The 21,088-nt window shown below is 36.9% G+C and overlaps 2 protein-coding genes across 2 annotated transcripts in view; one reads left to right on the top strand and one right to left on the bottom strand.

Moving 5' to 3' along the window:
• Nucleotides 1-78: 78 nt before the first annotated feature.
• On the bottom strand, nt 79-2,214 carry LOC112043890 (transcription initiation factor TFIID subunit 7). The gene has a single exon (XM_024079552.2). The coding sequence runs from the start codon at nt 1,977-1,979 to the stop codon at nt 846-848; it is 1,134 nt and encodes a 377-aa protein (XP_023935320.1). The 5' UTR covers nt 1,980-2,214; the 3' UTR covers nt 79-845.
• Nucleotides 2,215-3,825: 1,611 nt separating this feature from the next.
• LOC112043899 (E3 ubiquitin-protein ligase HECTD1) overlaps nt 3,826-21,088 on the top strand; it is a 47,705-nt gene continuing 30,442 nt past the window's right edge. The window contains exons 1-16 of the mRNA XM_052883358.1: nt 3,826-4,015; nt 5,720-5,753; nt 6,523-6,662; nt 7,279-7,394; nt 7,819-7,937; nt 8,827-8,966; nt 9,746-9,921; nt 10,499-10,629; nt 11,163-11,296; nt 12,056-12,342; nt 12,925-13,089; nt 13,819-13,954; nt 14,828-15,011; nt 16,490-16,555; nt 18,650-18,824; nt 19,956-20,171. Coding sequence (XP_052739318.1) covers nt 6,523-6,662; nt 7,279-7,394; nt 7,819-7,937; nt 8,827-8,966; nt 9,746-9,921; nt 10,499-10,629; nt 11,163-11,296; nt 12,056-12,342; nt 12,925-13,089; nt 13,819-13,954; nt 14,828-15,011; nt 16,490-16,555; nt 18,650-18,824; nt 19,956-20,171 — 2,185 coding nt within the window. The 5' untranslated portion in view covers nt 3,826-4,015; nt 5,720-5,753. The remainder of the gene's footprint in view (nt 4,016-5,719; nt 5,754-6,522; nt 6,663-7,278; nt 7,395-7,818; nt 7,938-8,826; nt 8,967-9,745; nt 9,922-10,498; nt 10,630-11,162; nt 11,297-12,055; nt 12,343-12,924; nt 13,090-13,818; nt 13,955-14,827; nt 15,012-16,489; nt 16,556-18,649; nt 18,825-19,955; nt 20,172-21,088) is intronic.

The raw sequence follows: 21,088 nt of genomic DNA, 5'->3' as shown, positions 1-21,088 counted from the left end.
GTACCTACTATAAGTCATACTTTCATGATTCATATGTATTTCGGGAAAGCTGTTAATTTTAATTGAAAATTACAAAAAGACACTTTAAATTTATTTATTTCTATAGATAATATTAGACAGTTACAATACAACTTTGGCAACACATAGTAACATACATTTGGTTATTAGAAAGCACACATTTATATTAATAGAATAATAATAATTAATTATAAAATACTATTAGGTATGATGTTTTAATATATCAAGACTGTAGAGACAAAACGAAAACCATTACATTCAATTTATACTCCCTGGAAAATTTTTCTACCTTAATCAATAGTTGTAATTAATTTTATACATCTGTGAAAGAGCACATCACTGATATAAATTAACTTTGCTATAAAGTTTGTGCTATGATTTGTCCCATACAGTTAAATTATTCTTATCTATTTAAAATTGAATCAATTAACATTTAAAAACAAACATTTTAATTTATTTACATTTCTTACTTAAACATCAAATACATATTTTTTTTTTCAAATCAACATCAAGTTTTCTTAGTTTCCCTGAACATTCAATAGATTCTGATTTAAATGTCCTAGTTAAATCAAACATATATTTTATCAACTTGTGATGAACATATTCATTTATTTTACTATTCTCTACAAAAATACCACAAGCTCAAAAGTAATGCCACACAGAATAAAGCATTACATAGATTGTAGAGTCAATTATCTCTTTAAGATGTTAGAGTGAACATATTATGCTATATTATTATATGGATTATGTTATGCAACAAATAGCAAAATAAATCAATAATTTATAATAATTTTCCACAATTACTTTTCTGCTCCTACTTGTGATGATTATTTTAGGTGAGATTTCAAGTTCTGAAATTCAATCTCCTTAGTTATTATTTCCTTGTTTAATGTTTTCAAAATGTCTTGAAACCTTTGTCTCAGTGTCATATTCTCCATGCCAGCTATTTCCAGCTGTGTTCTTTGTCTCCTCTGCTTCAATTCTTCAAGGTCAGTTTTAAGTTGCTGCAGCTTAAAAATGGAATCGCTACTGTGGGCTAGTTCACCATAATTAGCTGTGTAATTATCACTTGTGTCTGCAGTCACTGGTATACTGCTTCTCTGAGATGACTTTTTCTTAGGAGAAACAAACATTTCTGACTTAAATTCAGTCGCTAACTGGTGGATCCTACTTGTTTCCGGCCCATGAATAGAACTTGTGTCTGATAAATGGTCATCATACAGAGACAACCTGCTGTCCTCTATATCAACATTGACATTAGTATCTTCTTCTCCATCACTGTCACTCAATGCCCCACCAAATATATCTTCAACTTTAGAAGCTGGTTTAGTAACTGTTGAACTTTTTGGTTGTCTCTTTCCTTTAGGTTTTTCATTGGAAGTTGATGGTTCATTTTTAGCAGCATTATAATCTTCTTCTTTGATTACTTCCCAAGTCACACTGACTGCTTCATTGTCAGCTCGCAACAGTCTTTTGACCTCTTTTTCAATTTCTGGTGCCTCTGAACATTTTTTTCGGAGTGTTTTTCTAAAACGCCTTTTTCTTACGTTTTTAGTGGGCGGCGTGATGCCATGAGGCCAGAGGTATTTTTTATCCACCTTATGGGGATCCTTTTTCTTATTTTTCACTGGGGTTTCTTCTTCAGGCTGGGGGTCAATTTCCTCTTTGCATATCAACATCTGACAGATATCAGCAGTTTTGTAGAGGCTTTTCCTGTCAATAGTTTTCCAGGACTCGACAATAGTAGGCAAGTCAACGGTTTTGGCGTGTAATAACCAATGGTCGAATCTTACTTCTCCGTGTCTCATATCATTATCCATTTGTATTGTAAGTCTATTTTTGAAGTTTTCTCCAGACCTGATCAATTCTTTTAGAGCTTTTGCAGGCTCAGCGGGCATTTTCATTATAAACTGACTTTCTAATTCTAAAGGATAATCGGGCTCACGTTTATCTCGACTCATTTTATATTTTAATCACCTTTGAAAGAACAATAAATTTCCGGCTCCTTGCTATTTGTTAGAGATATTCCAGAAACCGGGAATTAATTTATATACTCTTTGCTAATGATGCACAGGAGCTTACGACAAAAAACAAATCAATAATCAATATCAATCTCCGCCCCGCTATCAAAGAGGATACAAAACACATTATGCATAAATTTATTTGATACTTTTTCTAAATAAAACACAGACACAGACAGAATTTGACAAACCACAGATTATTATAAGACAAACTATACCTGCATCAGCTTTTTTTTACCACCACACCACAGACCCACAAAACAATCACAGATGATCACAGATTATTATATACACCATACTTTAAACGGCTCCACACCTAAATTCTAAATTCCTTGCTCCACACCACCATGACACCACCAGACGGCTTCATTTGTCGTCTGTGCCTGTAGACTTTTAGCACCCACAGATGATGATACGTTTAGCACATAGAAGAATTAGATATGGAGATTCATCGAACCTAAATTCTGCAACAAACTAAAAAACTTAAATTGATATAATTAAGTTGGAAATATTTACAAATGAAACGTATCATTTCATCTTTTAGTGAATCATGTTTTCTATATAAATAAAGTGAATATATCTTCATATTTTAGTGAATTACAAGTTGCCAGAGGAGTAACGGTTAGCAAGGCAAGTCCTGTTATTATTGGTCGAAGAGTAAAATGGATTGACTCGACTAAAACTATTTACTAAGCTACTCCACTAAAAGGGAGCTCTTTACACGACGAAAACGATTACAACAATGAAACATCGATTCTATAGCAACAGTTTTTATAAACGCGTTAGATCATTGATTCTTGATCTTTGACAGAGGGGTAACGGTTTACGAGGCAGGTCCTTTCTTTTTAATGGTCTAAGTTTATTGGATATAACCAAAGAGTAAATTAGTTTAAGGGAAATAACTTCTAACTTGTCTACTGTGATCTTTAGTAAATTGCCTTCATTTGACGTTTGTGATTGGAAATATAAAATATTTTGCATGCTGTGGTAATTTTCATTTGTGCCAGGGTGTAATCAGTCTGTACATTACGACCTCAGTACAAATTGCATATGCCTCCTTAATTGCCTATTTGCTCAATAGATGGCGCTTTAAGGCACTTTGACCAGCAGGATTCTGAGGTAATCTCAAGCCAGGTATTAAAAAAAAAAATTATAACCTTGTGCGGCTTGTGACATTTTGTTTAATTTTGTAGACGAAACGGTTTTATTTCTTCTGCTTTCTTAATGGTGTTTTTTTGCGTTGATCTTTCCCGACGACCTGGCTTTTTTTATGGATTTTGGTGACTGTTATAAATCGTTTTGACCTGTGCTTTACTTTGGATTCCGAGAACTCTGTTATATATGTCTTGTCTTGAGATTTAGTAGAGTTCTTTTTTTATTTTTTCGTGCAGATTTTTTACATATAATTGGTGTAAGTCAACAAATATATTGTTAAGGGGTACCACTAGAGGTTTTGACGAAGATGACTATATTCAAAGAGACGGAGTTGTTTATGTTCACAAAAGGAGAAACAATAAATAATTATATGTATCCCATTTGTGTTTTTATTATTTGTATCCGAATTCCTAAATAAAATAATAGAATTAAAGAACAGTTAATACTAGTAGGTAAACATTATGTTTATGTCACTATGGATATAGGTTTATATACGTAATTCGTCGCTCATTTTATACTTATGGGTATATATTATAATTGGTGTAGTTCTCTATCTGCTCACATGATGGCGCTAAGCGGAGATGGCATCTGAGGACTCTATACCCTATATTCAATGTACTCTATGATTTGTGCAATTCTCTACTTTTGTGTCATTTTGTATGGTGAATGAATTTAGGAAATTGGAGAAAGTTATTAAATTCTAGAGTAGTCTAAGTGTAAATGATTTGCATCGGAAATAAAGGCGAGAAAGTGTAATTCGTCGTTTAAAGTATTTGATAATTGTTTAGTAGAAAACGCCTCACCGTCATGGCTCATCAAATGTAAGTAGACGTCAAGCTCTATTGTACCTAAACCATTGCATATTTTGCTCTAATTTTGTTAAAGATTCAGTCAATGTTCGCCGAAGTGTTCTATTATCCGGGATAAAGGAAAGTTTACCGTTACTTATATAGAAGGGATGACTAAAAGAGAAAGGTGTATCATTCTTGTGATGTTTATTGAGGTAGTAACCTACTTATTTGCGATTGTTTCTACTGATTTACCTACATCCCAATGTTATTTATTTATTTTTACGAAAAAGCTATTACAGACATAGAACGTTTAATATTGAGATACTTTAAGCAGTTACAGTTATTTTTTTTAATTTTTATAGGTTTTTGTTGCTCAAAGTAAACAATCCATTCCTAAATGGCTAACAAAGTAAGTTATTTACATTCCAATTGTGTTATTATAGACATTTATTTATGTTAAATTGTAGGATAAACAGGTTACCTTAAATGGGGGTAGGAAATAAATCATACTCACCAGCTTAGTGATAAAATCATGTATAGTTTGTTAAGTACCTGCAATTTTCTCTATATGTGTGATTTAAATATTTTTTGTAATTTTTATTTAGTTACTTATTGCACAACTATTGGTAAGTTTTAATAAAAGTGTAATTGAAGTGTAATTTTAAATTAGGTAAATTTGTTTTATGATATTTATTTGTCTTAACTCTTAATGTAGGTATATATCATAAATATATATGCCATAAGTTCATGAGGTAATAGTACTCTATACTAGCTGTGTTCTACAATTTCACCTGCAAGGATCTCGTTATCATGAGAAATTCAAGATAAATCATATCGTACTAAATTATAAATTACATCTGTGCCAAACTAAATACAAAGCTTTTCAGCCATTGGAGTTATAAACCTAACTATCCATCTAATATCTATAAACCTAACTTTGTTTTACTAACAAATTACATAAGTTTAGGTGTACTGTTTGATAGTACAATGAAGAGTTTTCTTTGTTTTTAAAGCCTAATAAAAGTTAATACCAAGTGAAAGATATGATTGGATAACTCTTATAAATGTAGGTTTTGCTAATCAGAGATAATATTGATAAAAAATCATAATAAACAAATTTGAAAATTGTGTCCACTGTGCTTGTTTTTTATATTTTACTATCTGATAAGAAATTGTTATAAACTAGCGGACCCGGTCAAGCATCCCTTTGACCTATCCCTTAGTTTTTTTTAGTAGAGTAAATAATATTGTTCGTGCCATTTCAGTGTTACAGGGAACTTGCCTAAAGTTATATAAAGTCCTCTCGCCAAAGTATCCATATATTTGAATTTGTTGTACTATGAGGTCAGGTGAGGTCATTCGATAACTACACTTGACAAGTGTAGTAATTACTTTCATTCTCAGAAAAGATTTTCTTTTTCTGTACTACTATTATAAAGATTTGATGGTATTTGCATTGAGTAGGCACTTAAATTAGCTACACTATCCCTGGGGTATTTACTATCCAGACTTTATTTTACCTCCATATTCCTACGGCAACGGGAACTACACAAGCAAAACCATGTGGCACCTGCTATATCTCATTAGTTATACAACTCCAAATTTTATAGTATAAAAAATTTACTAATTATCTAATTAATATTGTATGCAAATATTAAATTATTAAACTACAAAAAAGAAGCAATATGAATACTTAAGACAGTTAATTAATTTTAGCTATTTTTTTATTTGCAGGTCAATGTGAACACAACGTCGTAAAAGCCTCAAGGTAATCAAATAATATGAATTAACGTAAACTAAACAAGATACAATTTTCACATATAGTGACATATTGAATGCTTCATACTCAAAGTTAGTGGGAAGTTACAGGACTTTTCTGCTGGCCCATTCATTATTTTGGTCTTTATTAACAACCTATTAAAATAAACATCAAATGAACTAAGAAATACCATATACCTACAATATGATATCCATGAATGACTGTCAGTAAGCACAGGATGACATTTGTTGACATATATGAATTTTGTATATGTCACCTAACTTATTATGTATGCTTTAATATATGCTTTAAGCCTACCTAATTGTTTATATTGCAAACACACCATTTATCTCTATGTATAATTGTATAGGTAGTATATAAACCCCCTCTGTGATACATTTTGATGGCCTCTGTGGCGCAGTGGTATGCTCAGTGGATTTACAAGACAGACATCCTGGGTTTGTTCCTCCACAAGGCCCATTGAGGTTTACTTAATTGGTCCAGGTCAGGTTGGTGGGACCCTAGGCTGTGGCTACTTGCCACCCTACGGGCATAGATGTACCGCCAAGCTATTTAGTGTTCCACTATGATGTTGTATAGATACCGAAAGGGGTGTGGATTTTCATGCTACTCCTAACACGTTAGTCCTCTTCCATTTTAGATTGCAACATCACCATCAGGTGAGATTGTGGTCAAGGGCTAACTTTTAAAGAAAAAAAAAACATCACATCTATATTTTATTACAAGTTGATTAAAGTAATATAATGTTTGTGTTAAGATGGCTGAAGTGGATCCAGAGACGTTGCTGGAGTGGCTGCTGACAGGCCAGGGGGATGAGCGGGATATGCAGCTAATTGCACTGGAGCAGCTTTGCATGCTTCTGTTGATGTCTGATAATGTAGACAGGTGCTTTGAGAGGTAAAGATTTCTTACCATAGAGAAAAGTATATTTTTTTTAAATAAAGTCGGATTGAATTGATTCTCATGTGGTTTTCACCAATGTAGCAATCTTTTGAGGAAAACCATTCAACCAACACAAAATCTACACTTCACGTCATTACGAGATACTTGTATGTATTAAAGCGTATAAGGTTAAAGTAAACTAAATTATACTCTAAGTAAAAAGCAAAAAGATTAAAAATCTCGGAATTCAATAACTATGGCACATGATATGCTGGTATGGTATTTTATTCACACAATTTACTCATAATATTGTCTAAAGACAAAAATACCTCATTTGTGAAGTTTTAGATGTATTTAATTTGTATTAACTACTAGTCAATGCACTGTGGTTTCATTTGCGTAGTTCGCGTTCATCCCATTCCCTAAGTTATCTCCTTCTTTGCTGGCAATGTGGCTGAGGTACTCTATTCATATAGCATATGACACTCATAAATAATGTAGCTTTCTAGAGGTAAAATAATTTTCAAAGTTGGTTCAGTAAATCCAGAGATATCCCCGTTCCCACAACACCACAAACTTTACCTCTATATTAATATAAGTATAGACATTAAACTCTTAATTTTTCTTACAGCTGTCCTCCAAGGACCTTCTTACCAGCCTTGTGTAAAATATTCCTAGATGAATGTGCACCAGACAATGTACTAGAGGTGACTGCTAGAGCAATTACCTATTACTTGGATGTATCAGGTAGTTATATAGTGTACATTATAAAGGCTTTTTATAATTATTCTGTAAGATATCTTCTATGGAATTAATACTTTTCGTTATTGTTTATTTTTTAATAAATGTTTTGTTTATAAACTTCCCTTGACTTTACTATACTATGTTATTTGTTTTATAGTATTTTTTTTATTAATAAAATCAAAGCAAATAGCTGTGATCAATTGTTTCTCAGAGAGAAATATGTAAATGTATAATATCAATAAATATAAAATGAGCTTTTTAACTTTAATTATTGATAGCCATGAATCATGCTATCATATATCCAAAACCTATAGTTTTATTTATGTCAGATTTTACCTATGCATTATATATGAGTACTTCTTCATAAGTATATTTATATTTCTTGGTTGTATTTAAGCAACATTCATTTGTAATATTTTTTTTTCAGCTGAATGCACTAGAAGAATAGTAGCGATAGAGGGCGCTGTAAAAGCTATATGCAGCAGATTACTTACAGTTGATCCAAATAACAGAACAAGTAAAGATCTTGCAGAACAATGCATCAAAGTGAGTTTACATTTACCTTATAACAACTTTTGTAGAGAAGAAAGCAGTGGCGCTCCGTGGCTCAATGATATGTGCAGTGAATTTACAAGATGGAGGTCCTGGGTTCAATCCCAGGCTGGGCCGATTGAAGATTTCTTAATTGGTTCAGGTCTGGCTGGTGGGAGGCTTCAACCGTGGCTAGTTACCACCCTACCGACAAAGATGTACCGCCAAGCGATTTACCGTTCCTGTACTATGTCGTGTAGAAACCGAAAGGGGTGTGGATCTTCATCCTCCCGATAACAAGTTAGCCTGCTTCAATCTTAGATTGCATTATCACTTACCATCAGGTGAAGAATAAAAAATAAATAAACTAAGGATCAGTATTATCATGGAGAACAATTGAGCTAAAAGCGAATTAGTATGTTTGCTTAACCAGTACCATAAATTTTATAAAATACTCTATATAAAGTTTAAAATTTTGTTTAGGAATATGGATTAACAAAACACGTGCTTTTCTGCATAAAAGACTATACTACAGCGATTCTTGATACTGACTTGGTACTTGATTCTTGGTACTGTTTACTAACAAACCAATTAGAAATGAAGTTAGAAAACGCATGTCATTTCACGACTTATTTATTTTAAGTTATGTATGGTTTGTTTATAAAATGTTATATAAAATATATTAACCATATCTAATTGTTCTTAGCTTATTAATCAAATTTATTTTCATTAATTTAAGAACAATATACAATTTAAGTTAATTATAATTTTTATTAGGTGTGAAATGACTAGTTCCTCCTTCCTCATTCCTCATTTTTAATTTGTTTGTTGGTAAACAGTATTCACCAAGAAAGGCTGTAGTATAGAGTAGATGTATGGTATACAAGACATGCCTCCATTTTAGGTATTAGAGTTAGTGTGTACTCGCGAAGCTGGTGCAGTTTGGGAGGGAGGCGGCCTGCCTTCCGTACTGCACTTTATTACATACCACGGCACCTCGGTGCACAAGGACACACTGCACTCGGCTATGGCTGTTGTTTCCAGGTAATGGGTTAACATGATCATTTTGAGTGTGTACGTTAACTTATCAGCCGATAGACAACCACTGCTGGACATAGGCCTCTTGTATGGACCTCCAAGCAAGAAAGTCTCATGCCTAGCATCTTGGAGTGTGTACCAAAGCGGTGAAGTAACATTTGAAGTTGTATTATTTTATTTGTTAATTTTTTTCTGTTACCAACAAACAAGAACAAAAACATAACAAACCAATCATGAGTCTTCCAAAAACTGAGGGTGTATGGTCTCAAAACTCAGGCCAAATGGTCAATTGTAGAATATGAATAAAAAATATCTTAAAACATTGTAGCATTTTTTTTTAAACAAAGTAATGATATCATTATTAAAGTACAATTATCAAGATTTTTTAAATAGATATATGTAAGTAAATTACCAGGTGGATATGGTAGGCCAGGGCCGGGAATGGGCAATTCCCTTTGTGAATTCTGCCCTAGAAGAACGAAATGTATGCAATTTACATGCAGTAAATTTTTATGTGGATGAAGTTGCAGATGTCTGCTATTTTATGATGATTCTGTATTAGCTGACGCCGCGCGGTTTTACCCGCGTGGATCCTGTTACTGGTAGTAATACGAGCATAATATCTAGTCTATAACCTTCCTCGATAAATGGGCTATCTAACACTGAAAAAATTTTTCAAATCGGACCAGTAGTTCCTGAGATTAGCGCGTTCTACCAAACAAACTTTTCAGCTTTATAATATTAGTATTAGTATAGATTATAATCTTTCGAGTTGTCAACATCAGAGTGTGCGGTAAGATGGAGCCGGGCGACGAGCGCGTGGGCGACGCGGTGTGCTCGCTGTCGGCGCTGCTGCGGCACGGCGACGTGCGCGTGGCGGAGGCGGCGCTGCGCTGCTTCGCGTCGCTCGCCGACCGATTCGCGCGCGCGCACGCCGACCCCGCGCCGCTCGCCGAACACGGTAAGCGCTCTGCTGCATCTTCTCGGATTAGGTTCATTTTTACGCACGCTTTATTTGGGGTGTATGTTGGTGAATGGGTTGATTTAATCAGGCGAGGCTTTTAAGATTCGTTCTACCATCTACAGGCACCAGCAGTTGAGTCACCTCTTCCCGAGAGTGTCGGGTGGGGGTTCAGGCCTTGAGGCTTGGCCTCCTTGCCTGAGTAAGACATAGGGGAACTTGCTCCCCTGGTTATTTCTTCCAGCCCATTTCGGGGATGAGGCATCTTATCATTCTTCGCTATCCAGTTCTAGGGGTGGTGTCATATCCAGTAGTTCATTCAGTGCTGTTAATGATTTGGTGGCCAAGTGTGGTAGTGAAACAGTGTTTGATATTTAAAACTACCAGTAGATGGCGTTCTTAGAGAACTTTGTACCCTTTTTGTACAATTTAAAAACCTGTTGCAATGCAGTTATGTCTGACGCTCATTTTTTGTTTAAAAGAAGTTTTACTTCATCATGTGGTCTATTTCTAAGGCAAACTCGTTTTTTATTATTTTTTTACGTACTTAACAAACAATGTGTAACACAAATTGCAGGTCTGATAGAAGAGTTGGTGCGCCGGCTGGGCACGACTGAGAACTCCGAGGACAAAGGCCTCATGCCGTCGGTGTCCACCACCGTCAGCCTGCTGTCGACGCTCTGTCGCGGCTCTGCGCAGATCACACATGTTAGTAATTAGTATTACATACGTAATTTATAAACGCGTAAGTATTAAATATATAAACGCGTAAGATCACACATCACGATATCTCAAAAGTTGAAACTTTGGAAACTAGTAACTATAAGAAGGGAGGTATATTTTCTTTTAGTTACTAGACATATGCTAAGAGCGGATTTTGCGAGAGGGCCAGATTAAGGATCTAGGGCGGACTAAGTAGCGGGCGTCTGCTAGTTGACAGTAGTAGTTACATAATTAATGACATGTATCAAAAGGTATACATACAAATTTATGACTTAAAAAAATACAATAAAAAATACACAGACAACTTTTTACCTAAACAATAACTATTTCAGGGAATTCATAAATCAGTATTATGAGATTTAAAATTCGTCATTTTGTTAAGTAGAATGCGAAAAGTTTAGACAAATTTACACACAGAAAGATCTTAACACTCCTTTATAAGTTGAGTGAAAATAATATGACGTCAATCTTGAATTTTTTTTATGAAAACAATATGTAATGAATAATATAATTGTCAGGATCTAGTTCGACTGGACTTGTGTTCGGCCATCGAGGCGGCGGTGCAAGCGGACGAGCGCTGGTGTCTGGAGTGCATGCGGCTCGTCGACTTGCTGCTCGTTCTTCTGTGCGAAGGACGTCACGCCATACAAACGTGTGTATCTCTGTTTTTTATAATATAGCGGACGCCCGCGACTTCGTCCGCGTGAAACTCGATGTAAACTTTCAACTACCTCTACCCTACCGCTACTCTACCCTACCCCTACCCTACTCTACCCTACCCCTACCCTACCCCTACCCCTACCACTACAACTACCCTACCCCTACTCATTATATAGTAGATTATGTTTTCGACCCCTAGGTAAAAATCTGTGATCATGACCTGTGGCCATGTGGCACTTTGATTCTCTTTCTACAAACGCTAAGAGTGAAGCCATACGGTGCGGTGCGGCGCCGAGCCGGAGACGTTTTGCCACATCGTTGTACACATGTGGTGTGCGGCGCCGCGGTATGACGCCGTGGCAGAAAGTTTGCCTGCGGAACGCACTGTACGGCATATCATTTATATTTATATTTATACCGTCGCTACCGCACCGCACCGTGTGGCTTCTCCCTAAGTCTTCGAAACTAAACAAATGTATGGCAATGACAGATTCGATCGACAACTTGACCGTGTGATTTGTCGTTTGCAAATGTCACTACTATACATTTTTTTAATTTCGAAGCGTATGCGAATGTAAAAAGAGAATCAACATGCCACATGGCTACAGACCCAGAAAGAAAATACCCTCCATCAGAAGAATAAGACGAGAGGTCATATTAAAAAATATGGGAAATATTCTTTTGAAGAGAAAAACCTTTGCCTGTTGATCCAATACCTACTACCATGCATTGTTGTCACATGAATGCGCAGTGGTACATTCCGCACGGGCTCCGCGGCCGGGTGCGCCAGCAACAACGGCGGCAGCGGCGAGGGCTCCAGCGGCAGCTCCACGCCGAGCACCACCACAGGCGCGCGTGGAGAGAAGTCGCACCGCCAGCTCATCGACTGCATCCGCGGCAAGGACACGGACGCGCTGGTCACGGCCGTCACCAGCGGCGCGGTGGACGTCAACTTCACCGACGACGTGGGGCAGACGCTGCTCAACTGGGCGGCGGCCTTCGGCACCCGGGAGATGGTCGAGTTCCTGTGCGATAAAGGTAACTCTTCACTTTCGTAGGCCAGTAGGTAGGTAGTCATGGTCGCATCGCCAGCTCATCGACTGCATCCGCGGCAAGGACACGGACGCGCTGGTCACGGCCGTCACCAGCGCGGTGGACGTCAACTTTACAGATGCCGTTGGGCAGATGCTTCTCATCTGGGCGACGGCCTTCGGCACCCGGAAGATAGATCAGTTCCTGTCCGATAAAGGTAAATTTTTAGGCAGGGGCAAAAGAGCCTCAAGATATTCTCCCTTGGTTGCATTGCATTGCATTATTAGGTTAGGTTTAAAAATTTTAGAATTAAAACTATCGTGATTGTTATTCATATTAATTTATTATGAAACACGGCTAAAACTTACGTGATACAACATCGGAGTATGCCCGACTAGTTTCGAACCCATACGGGGCCATTAGCCAGGTTTAAAAATATTTACTATCATAGAAAGATCAATGCGTTCATTTAATTCAAAGTAAAGTGAATTACTTGTTATACTCAGATAATTTAGTTTTAAATGCATTGAGTAAGTTTACATTTTTTTTGGTGTGAGTATTATTAGTAATTTAGTTGCGATGTTGCAGGCGCCGACGTGAACCGCGGCCAGCGCAGCTCGTCGCTGCACTACGCCGCGTGTTTCGGTCGGCCGGCCATCGCCAAAGTGCTGCTGCGGTACGGCGCCAACGCGGACCTGCGCGACGAGGACGGGAAGACACCCCTCGACAAAGCTAGAGAGAGACATGAACAAGGTATTACTACTGACTTTGTTTTACTATCATCCTAATTTATCAATGGCCCAATAATACAAGGCACAGAACTTATATATGAAATTTGTAGTTGGATTAACGGTCGGTACAATTGACAAACAGCTGAGAACTTTGTTTTTTTTTTTATTCTTTACAAGTTGACCCTTGACTACAATCTCACCTGATGGTAAGTGATGATGTTATCTAAGATGGAAACGGGCCAACTTGTTAGGAGGAGGATGAAAATCCACACCCCTTTCGGTTTGAACACGACATTGCACCGGAACGCTAAATCGCTTGGCGGCACGACTTTGTCGGTAGGGTGGTAACTAGCCACGGCCGAAGCCTCCCACCAGCCAGACCTGGACCAATTCAGAAAACCTAAATCGACCCAGCCGGAAATCGAACCCGTCTTGTAAATCCACCGCGCATACCACTGCGCCACGGAGGCCGTCAAAAGCCTCTGTTTATTTTATTTTCTTCCAAGAAATTCTCAATAATATTTCAAATTCCCCTAACATACAATGCAGGAATCTTTTTTGTTTGAATCAATGTAGCAAAAAACCCTCCTTTGTACTGTATACACCTGTTTTCAATATCTTGTGTGTAGATGGCTGATTATCAAAGGAGATTGGCTATTAAGTATAATATTATTATTACTATTATTTCTGCTCCACGTTATAAAAATGAATTATATTTTAAATATTAATTATAATATAATATGTTTTTTAGGCCACAGGGAGGTAGCAGCTATATTGCAGTGTCCCGGAGAGTGGCTGGTGGTCAGTAACCAAGAATCACCGGATTCATCAAATGATGAAGATTTTCCTGATACTGGGGATAAGGAGATGGCTGCTATTTACCTGGAGTAAGTTAATATAAGTTCCATCCATGATCTAAGTTCAATATCGTAAGTATCGTAAGTATCGTAAGTTCCATCCATGATCTAAGTTCAATATTGATATTGATATATTTCGGACCCTTATTCCATGTACTATACGAAATAATTATTGTTTATATTAAAGGACATGTCCCAATTTTGTATGGAGGCTGGGCCTTTATTCCGAGTGTCAACTAACCAGAACAAATGATTTTTATTATAAAAAAACATAAAATATACGGCTTAAAACACAAAATAAAAAAGTTTTTGGATCCCGCATTTTTTTTAAATTAATCAAATAAAAAAAATATTTTTTTCATTAGCTGACAACATTAATTCAGATTTTTTATCATGGCAACATGCTTGTAACTCACACTCTGACAGATGGTCTCTCAGTGGTCTTCGCGTAGTAGCGTTCGTATATGACATTTTTAGAGCAATTTAAGGATTTTTTTTATTTAATGCTTCTCTGTCTACAATTTAATGATTCTTTTTAACTTTTGTCTAATTGACATTTGACAATATAACATTGACATTGACAGCTTACACCGGATATGAATTCAATTCCAGGTGTTTTTATTGACTGTTTTGAACACTTTTACTATATTGTCTATATTTAATTTGTAGACAAGAGAGCAAAACAAAAAAAATATTTATCTAATTAATGCGGGTTCCAAAAATTCTGAATATTATTTTCTCAACATCAATTTGCATCTTCTATCGTAAAAAATACTATCGACCTGCTTATAAATTATAAATAATAAAGGCCCATTTTGTCACATGTCTTTTGATATGAGTCAACTACCGTATTGTAAGTGAGCAGGTGCTTCAGGATGTTAGTAACGAACGATGTGTGCGCAGACGCTTGGTGCCGCTGTTCTGCGCGCGCTACTGCGGCGCGGGCGGCGCGGGCGTGCGGCGCGCGTGCCTGTCGCTGGTGCGCAAGATGGTGCATTACGCGCCCGCGCCACGCCTGCGCGCGCTCTCCACGCAGCGCATCGCGGCGCTGCTGACGCGCCTCGTCGCGCAGGTGCTCGACACGCAGGTGCGTAGCGTACGCTGAGGGCCTAGTGGCAGTTTGATACTGTTACTGCCACGTAACGTAAACGCGAATTTCTAAGGAATTGAAACAGCGCCATCTAGTGGCACTACTGCACAACTGTTTCAATTCCATATAAATTTGCGTTTACGTCAACGTGATAGTAACAGTATGAAAATATTGAAAACTCCCACTAGCCCGGGTGTATAGCTTGGCAAGTTCGTTGATGACACTCCCATGATATGCGGGCGACGGGGGCGAAATCGTGCTTGCGGGGAAGTGAGGTGCATCTACATGCCCCCCCGGCCCTCGCAGACCGTCAGGAGTGTTACGAACGAATTTGCCAAGCTTTAACTTTAACTTTAACTTTAACTATCTATACTTAAACATATTCGATGTGTACTGTTTACCAACAAACAAATTAAAAATGAGGGTATAAATCGCGAATCATTTCACACCTAATAATGATTGTAACTAACTTGTTAATAATTAATGAAAATAAATTTGATTAATTAACTAAGAACAATTAGATATAGTTAAAATATTTTGAATAACATTTTATAAAATAAACAATACATAATTTGAAATAAACAAGTTTTGAAACGACAAGTGTTTACTACCTTCATTTTTAATTTGTTTGTTGGTAAACAGTGCACATCGGGTATGGCTTAAGCATACTTATTCATACGTTTACGTGTATGTTTTAGGTCATGTAGGTCTGCTGAGTCGGGGCAATTTTCTAGATTATGCCACATGCAGGGTTGGGCATTGTCCTGGGCATATTAGGTGAAATTGTAGATGTGTAGCATGATGTTTAAATAAAGACATTTTCTGTCTAGTGAGCTTCTTAAGAACGGTCATGTCGGGTCATAAAATTATTTCTATCTCGCTCGTACTTACGAGCCTTATGGAACTGCCGCAAAACAACTTGAACCTTACAGCCAGGATTGTCTCCTCATATTGGTTTTATTCAATGTTTAGTTGTATGTATGTGCCGTCGTAAAATTATAAATACCATTAGTTTAATCTATGTCGCGAGATTGTGAACTCCATACATAGTCCTAAGAACCGGAACTTGAGTGGCTCAGAAACCAATGGTTAGGTTAGGTTAGGTTAGAAATTAATTTATTTGTGAACGTACAGATAAAAAAAGTAAGCTGTAAGCAGTATGTTGCGGTTCATTTTAATTTCGGCATCCTACAAACATAAAGTACAAATTCAAATTCGAATTAGACATGTTATTAATAGGCGAATATGTCGTCGACGAGTGGTAATATATCAGAATCACACTTCTTCTGATGAATTTGTCGATGTGTAGAGCTATTGTACTATAGCTTGGCAAATTCGCTGATGACACTCCCATGATATGCGGCGACGGGAGGAAGGACTGAGCGGGTATGACGCCCGGCCCGCGCGGACCATAGGGGGTGTTACGAACGAAGTTGCCAAGCTATAGAGATCAAATGTCAATTCTGACCGGGCAGGACGAGGCGCCGGCCCGCCGCTCGCAGCCCCGCTACCTGCGCAGCCGCTATATCCGCCCGCCCGCGGTAATGTTCCGATGGTGTGATGAGTTCTCTATCATTGTCATTTGCATCCCTATGCCATCCCTAATGCCTGGCTCTGAGTCACTGGATGCAATTATATGTGATTATTTACACACACATATAGTTTACAAATTTACAGTCGTTTTTAATGTCCCGTTAAATAATTCAACATTGCAAGAGTTGTGTAGAACGTAAACAGATATGTCATCCGACAGTGAGAAATCTGTAGTCTTGAAAAGTTTTCATCTTATTCACTTCAATAAACTATGATATAAATTATAGAGTTTATATGTTTATAGTTTTTAAATCATCAATTGTTTTTACAACTTCATTTTCAGTATAAAAGAATTTTCAATTTTTTATATTCGCTTTTGAATTACAATTTTCGCATAACTAAAGCTTACCCTTGAAGAACAGCTTCGGTTCTAAAAATACATTAGAAAGTAGTTTTTCTTTAGGTTTACATCAATAAATTCTCCTTTGGAAATGTCAATCTTTTTTTACGTAAACGACAAAGTGCCTGTTTAGTATTTTAGTATAAAATTGTAAATAATGTAACCATTTGTTTGAACGAGCTACATCACTATTGAATTAATTTAGAGGAAAGTAAATAAATAAACCAATTACATATTTTTAAAGAAGACAATATATAAGAAATGGTTTATTCTATAACAAATACAATGATATTAGGATGATTGTCAGGCAACTAAAGTATTGTTTTGCCATAAAATTTGGGTAGCTCTTTCGAACAAATACTAGATATTGTATCAAAGTGATATTTTAATACTAATGCATTTTTTATATAACAGTTTGGAACATTCCCACTGAAACTACTAATTCAATATTTACACAAGGATAATGTAATTACATTTGAACTGAAAATTACCTGTACAGACGTCACACCATCGAAACTTACCTGCATTTAAGTACTCCTTTGATGTTTCCATGTCCCCCTTTTTTCTGTTGTTTATTTATACGTAGTACATCATAGTTCGTGCGCTGTAGCATGGTGCGGGTGACAGTTCATTTCACTCTTAAAAGTTGCCGCGATTCACGATAATAATACGTATTATGAACGTCATAAGTCAACTGTCACCCGAACCATGCTGCAGCGCACGAACTATAGTGAAGTTATACTTCTATTGGCTTGTTGTAATGAAATAAAAAAACATACATACAGCCGAACATAATCAAGTCGTTTAATAATCGATTTATCTTGATTAAATAAAATCTACATAGATTTTTTCAAGCCAAAAAAGTATGATTTCAAAATTGCGTACTTCTAAGTACAGGCAAGTACACTATCTTTTTTTTACTTTTCTTTTTTTACTACTAACGTAATTGTTACTAAGATTAGAGAGCAGATGTGAGTTGGTTTTTTTAATGTAAGGATACTACCTATAATGGTGTGCAGTTAATAGATGCGAAAATTCATTACCTACCCTTAGGACTGACATATTAACCTGTATTTAGAAAGGAATTTTCCATTTTGTACAATTTGTACGTATACTGACTACCCTAGCTGCACTCCACTGAATATCTACGTGTTTTTATGACTAGCGAATATTCACAAATCGCTCGGGGACCATGGGGTTTAAAAAGTTGTCTATATGTTGCTCAATAACGTCCTCTATCTTCCAGTAAAGTCCCATAAAAATCGGTTCAGCTATTCCAGCCCGGACAAACAGACAGACAGATAGACAAAAATAAAAAAAGTCAGTGTTTCAAATCGATCTGCTATTAAAAAGTGGATATACAATCAGCGACCAAAAAACATCCCCATTGAATGAGTGCCAAACAAGTTCTTGGCACTCAATTCAAGTATTCACATTTGCAAATTCAACCTTTAAACTCAATCCTTAAGGTTGAATTTGCTCTGAATTTGGGATTTTATTGAATATTGGGCTTTATTTAAAGGCCAATTTACCAATAATTCTAAAACTGTCAAAGCAAAATTGGTCAGTTTTAAGTGAAATTTTCTACATGATTGTGCGTCCTTTTATCATAGTTTCAGTATCATGTAAATAATTATAACGACCGTTAGGTACTTCAATTTTATTTTTATGTAGTATTGATAAAAGTTTTTTTTTAATGTAGGACGACGATGACGGTCATTTGACTGTGTTAGGAATAGCTGAAGAGCTGATGATCAAAGCCGCCGACATCTATCTGGAACAGTTCGCACGACTGGGCGTGTTTGGCAAGGTGGAGGCGCTCGCTGCGTCGCCGGCGACGCTTCTCACTGCCGACGGGGAGAAAGTTATAACTGGAGGTACTGGCTGTTTGTGTGTACATGTTTATCTAGTTACTTGCAGTTATTTATATATACCGAAATAGTAATGAGACAACTAAAAATCATAATACGTTCTCGTAAGTTTACCTGTGATTTTTGCAGTCTATGTGTATGTTTGTTTCTTTGTAAACTGAGCAATTTGCTCTAAGAAAGTGGTCTAGGCAACTTTTTCGTGTTTTTCAAAACAAAAATGTTTCTATTAGTTTAAATGTATTTATACCGAAATAGTACAGAGACAACTAAAAATCATAATACGTTCTCGTAATTTTACCTGTGGTTTTTGCAGTCTATGTATGTGTATGTTTGTTTCTCTGTAAACCGAGCCATTTTCTCTAAGAAAGTGGTTTAGGCAACTTTTTCGTGTTTTTCAAAACAAAAATGTTTCCATTACTTTAGAAAATATTGAGCAATTTCAGAAAAATCTAAACAGAATAGTTTGAACGCTGTTATTTTTTATGTGTTTGATTATTGTTATAGCAATTTTAGTTGTTGTCGTTTGAGTTCATCTATCCTTGTGTAGGCAAGGGACTGTTGCCAGGGGATTGTTATATTTGATTTTATTTGCAGGTTACACAAAATGTAATTGATCTATGTTATTTTTTTGTACATAGGAATTATTCAACTATGATAACTATTTAGTATTTTAAGAATACTATTAAAATACATAAAAATAATCTTCACGAGGGGACTGTTGGCTGATAGGTAACAATGTGACCTATGGAAGGATGGTTATGCTGCACTAAATAAAATGGCATTTAGGCTTATGTCAGCATTAGGCAGCAATCGTGTAAATTTTCGTTTAAAATATAACCAAGGAATTTAGTCTAAAGAAACTATTTTTGTAATTCTAAACTGGTTTTGTGACACACCAGGGGACTGGTTTTGAAGGTTTTTACAACAATATTTGTTTAATTGAATATTGAAAGTAGAGCAGATGTAGGTTCGGTTATCTTTTAATTTTTAAACAACAGGCCATAGACAATGCGCTGCCCAGATTACAGAGAAACACCCATGTACATTGCCATGTTTGTTTATTTGTATTTTAGTATGTTCTTTAAAAAGCAAAGGGGGTGCTATTTACACCACTGAACCTTGCTGTGACTCTGTTAGGAACAGGCGAAGACGCGACGAGCCTGGCCAGCGGCTGCGCGTACTGGTGGGGCGAGTGGTCGCTGTGCCGCGGCCGCGACGCGCTCTACGTGTGGAGCGACGCCGCCGCGCTGGAGCTGAGCACCGGCTCCAACGGCTGGTTCCGCTTCCTGCTCGACGGGAAGCTGGCCACTATGTACTCCAGTGGTAGCCCCGAGCACCAGACCGACAACACAGGTGACTGATATGTGCACATAGCGAATACTGCACCAGGCCGACAACACAGATGACTGATATGTGCACATAGCTAATATTACACCAGATCGACAACACAGGTGACTGATATGTGCACATAGCTAATATTGCACCAGACCAACAACACAGGTGACTGTTATGTGCACATAGTTAATATTACACCAGATCGACAACACAGGTGACTGATATGTGCACATAGCTAATATTGCACCAGACCGACAACACAGGTGACTGATATGTGCACATAGCGAATACTGCACCAGGCCGACAACACAGATGACTGATATGTGCACATAGCTAATATTACACCAGATCGACAACACAGGTGACTGATATGTGCACATAGCTAATATTGCACCAGACCAACAACACAGGTGACTGTTATGTGCACATAGTTAATATTACACCAGATCGACAACACAGGTGACTGATATGTGCACATAGCTAATATTGCACCAGACCGACAACACAGGTGACTGATATGTGCACATAGCGAATATTGCACCAGGCCTACAACACAGGTGACTGATATGTGATCATAGCGAATACTGCACCAGGCCGACAACACAGGTGACTGATATGTGCACATAGCTAATATTTAGTTAGACCCCTCCTACCAGCCTTGTTTAGAACTATATATTGCCATGAGTTCAAATAGACAGTGTACGACTACGTTGCATTGCCTATTGATGCGCACGAAGAATTAGGTCGCAAAGCGTACTTATAGCATTGCGTGCTCAAAAATTTCTAAATTGGTATTCTTCCATTTCTGACGTAATTGATTAGGATATCGTGTCTCTTATGACGTTTACTTGCCCCTTACACCCAGTATAATGATTTTTTTTGCTAACAGTGTGTATTTAGTGAAACCATTATAAAAAATTTACGACGAAATTTTG

Source organism: Bicyclus anynana, chromosome 9 (assembly GCF_947172395.1).
Source record: "Bicyclus anynana chromosome 9, ilBicAnyn1.1, whole genome shotgun sequence".
In the NCBI taxonomy this organism is placed as follows: domain Eukaryota; kingdom Metazoa; phylum Arthropoda; class Insecta; order Lepidoptera; family Nymphalidae; genus Bicyclus; species Bicyclus anynana.
This window is presented reverse-complemented; position numbering and strand designations above follow the sequence as displayed.

What these genes read in the sequence shown, in the direction of transcription:
- LOC112043890 (XM_024079552.2), bottom strand. Translation starts at nt 1,979, where the DNA reads ATGAGTCGAGATAAACGTGAGCCCGATTATCCTTTAGAATTAGAAAGT.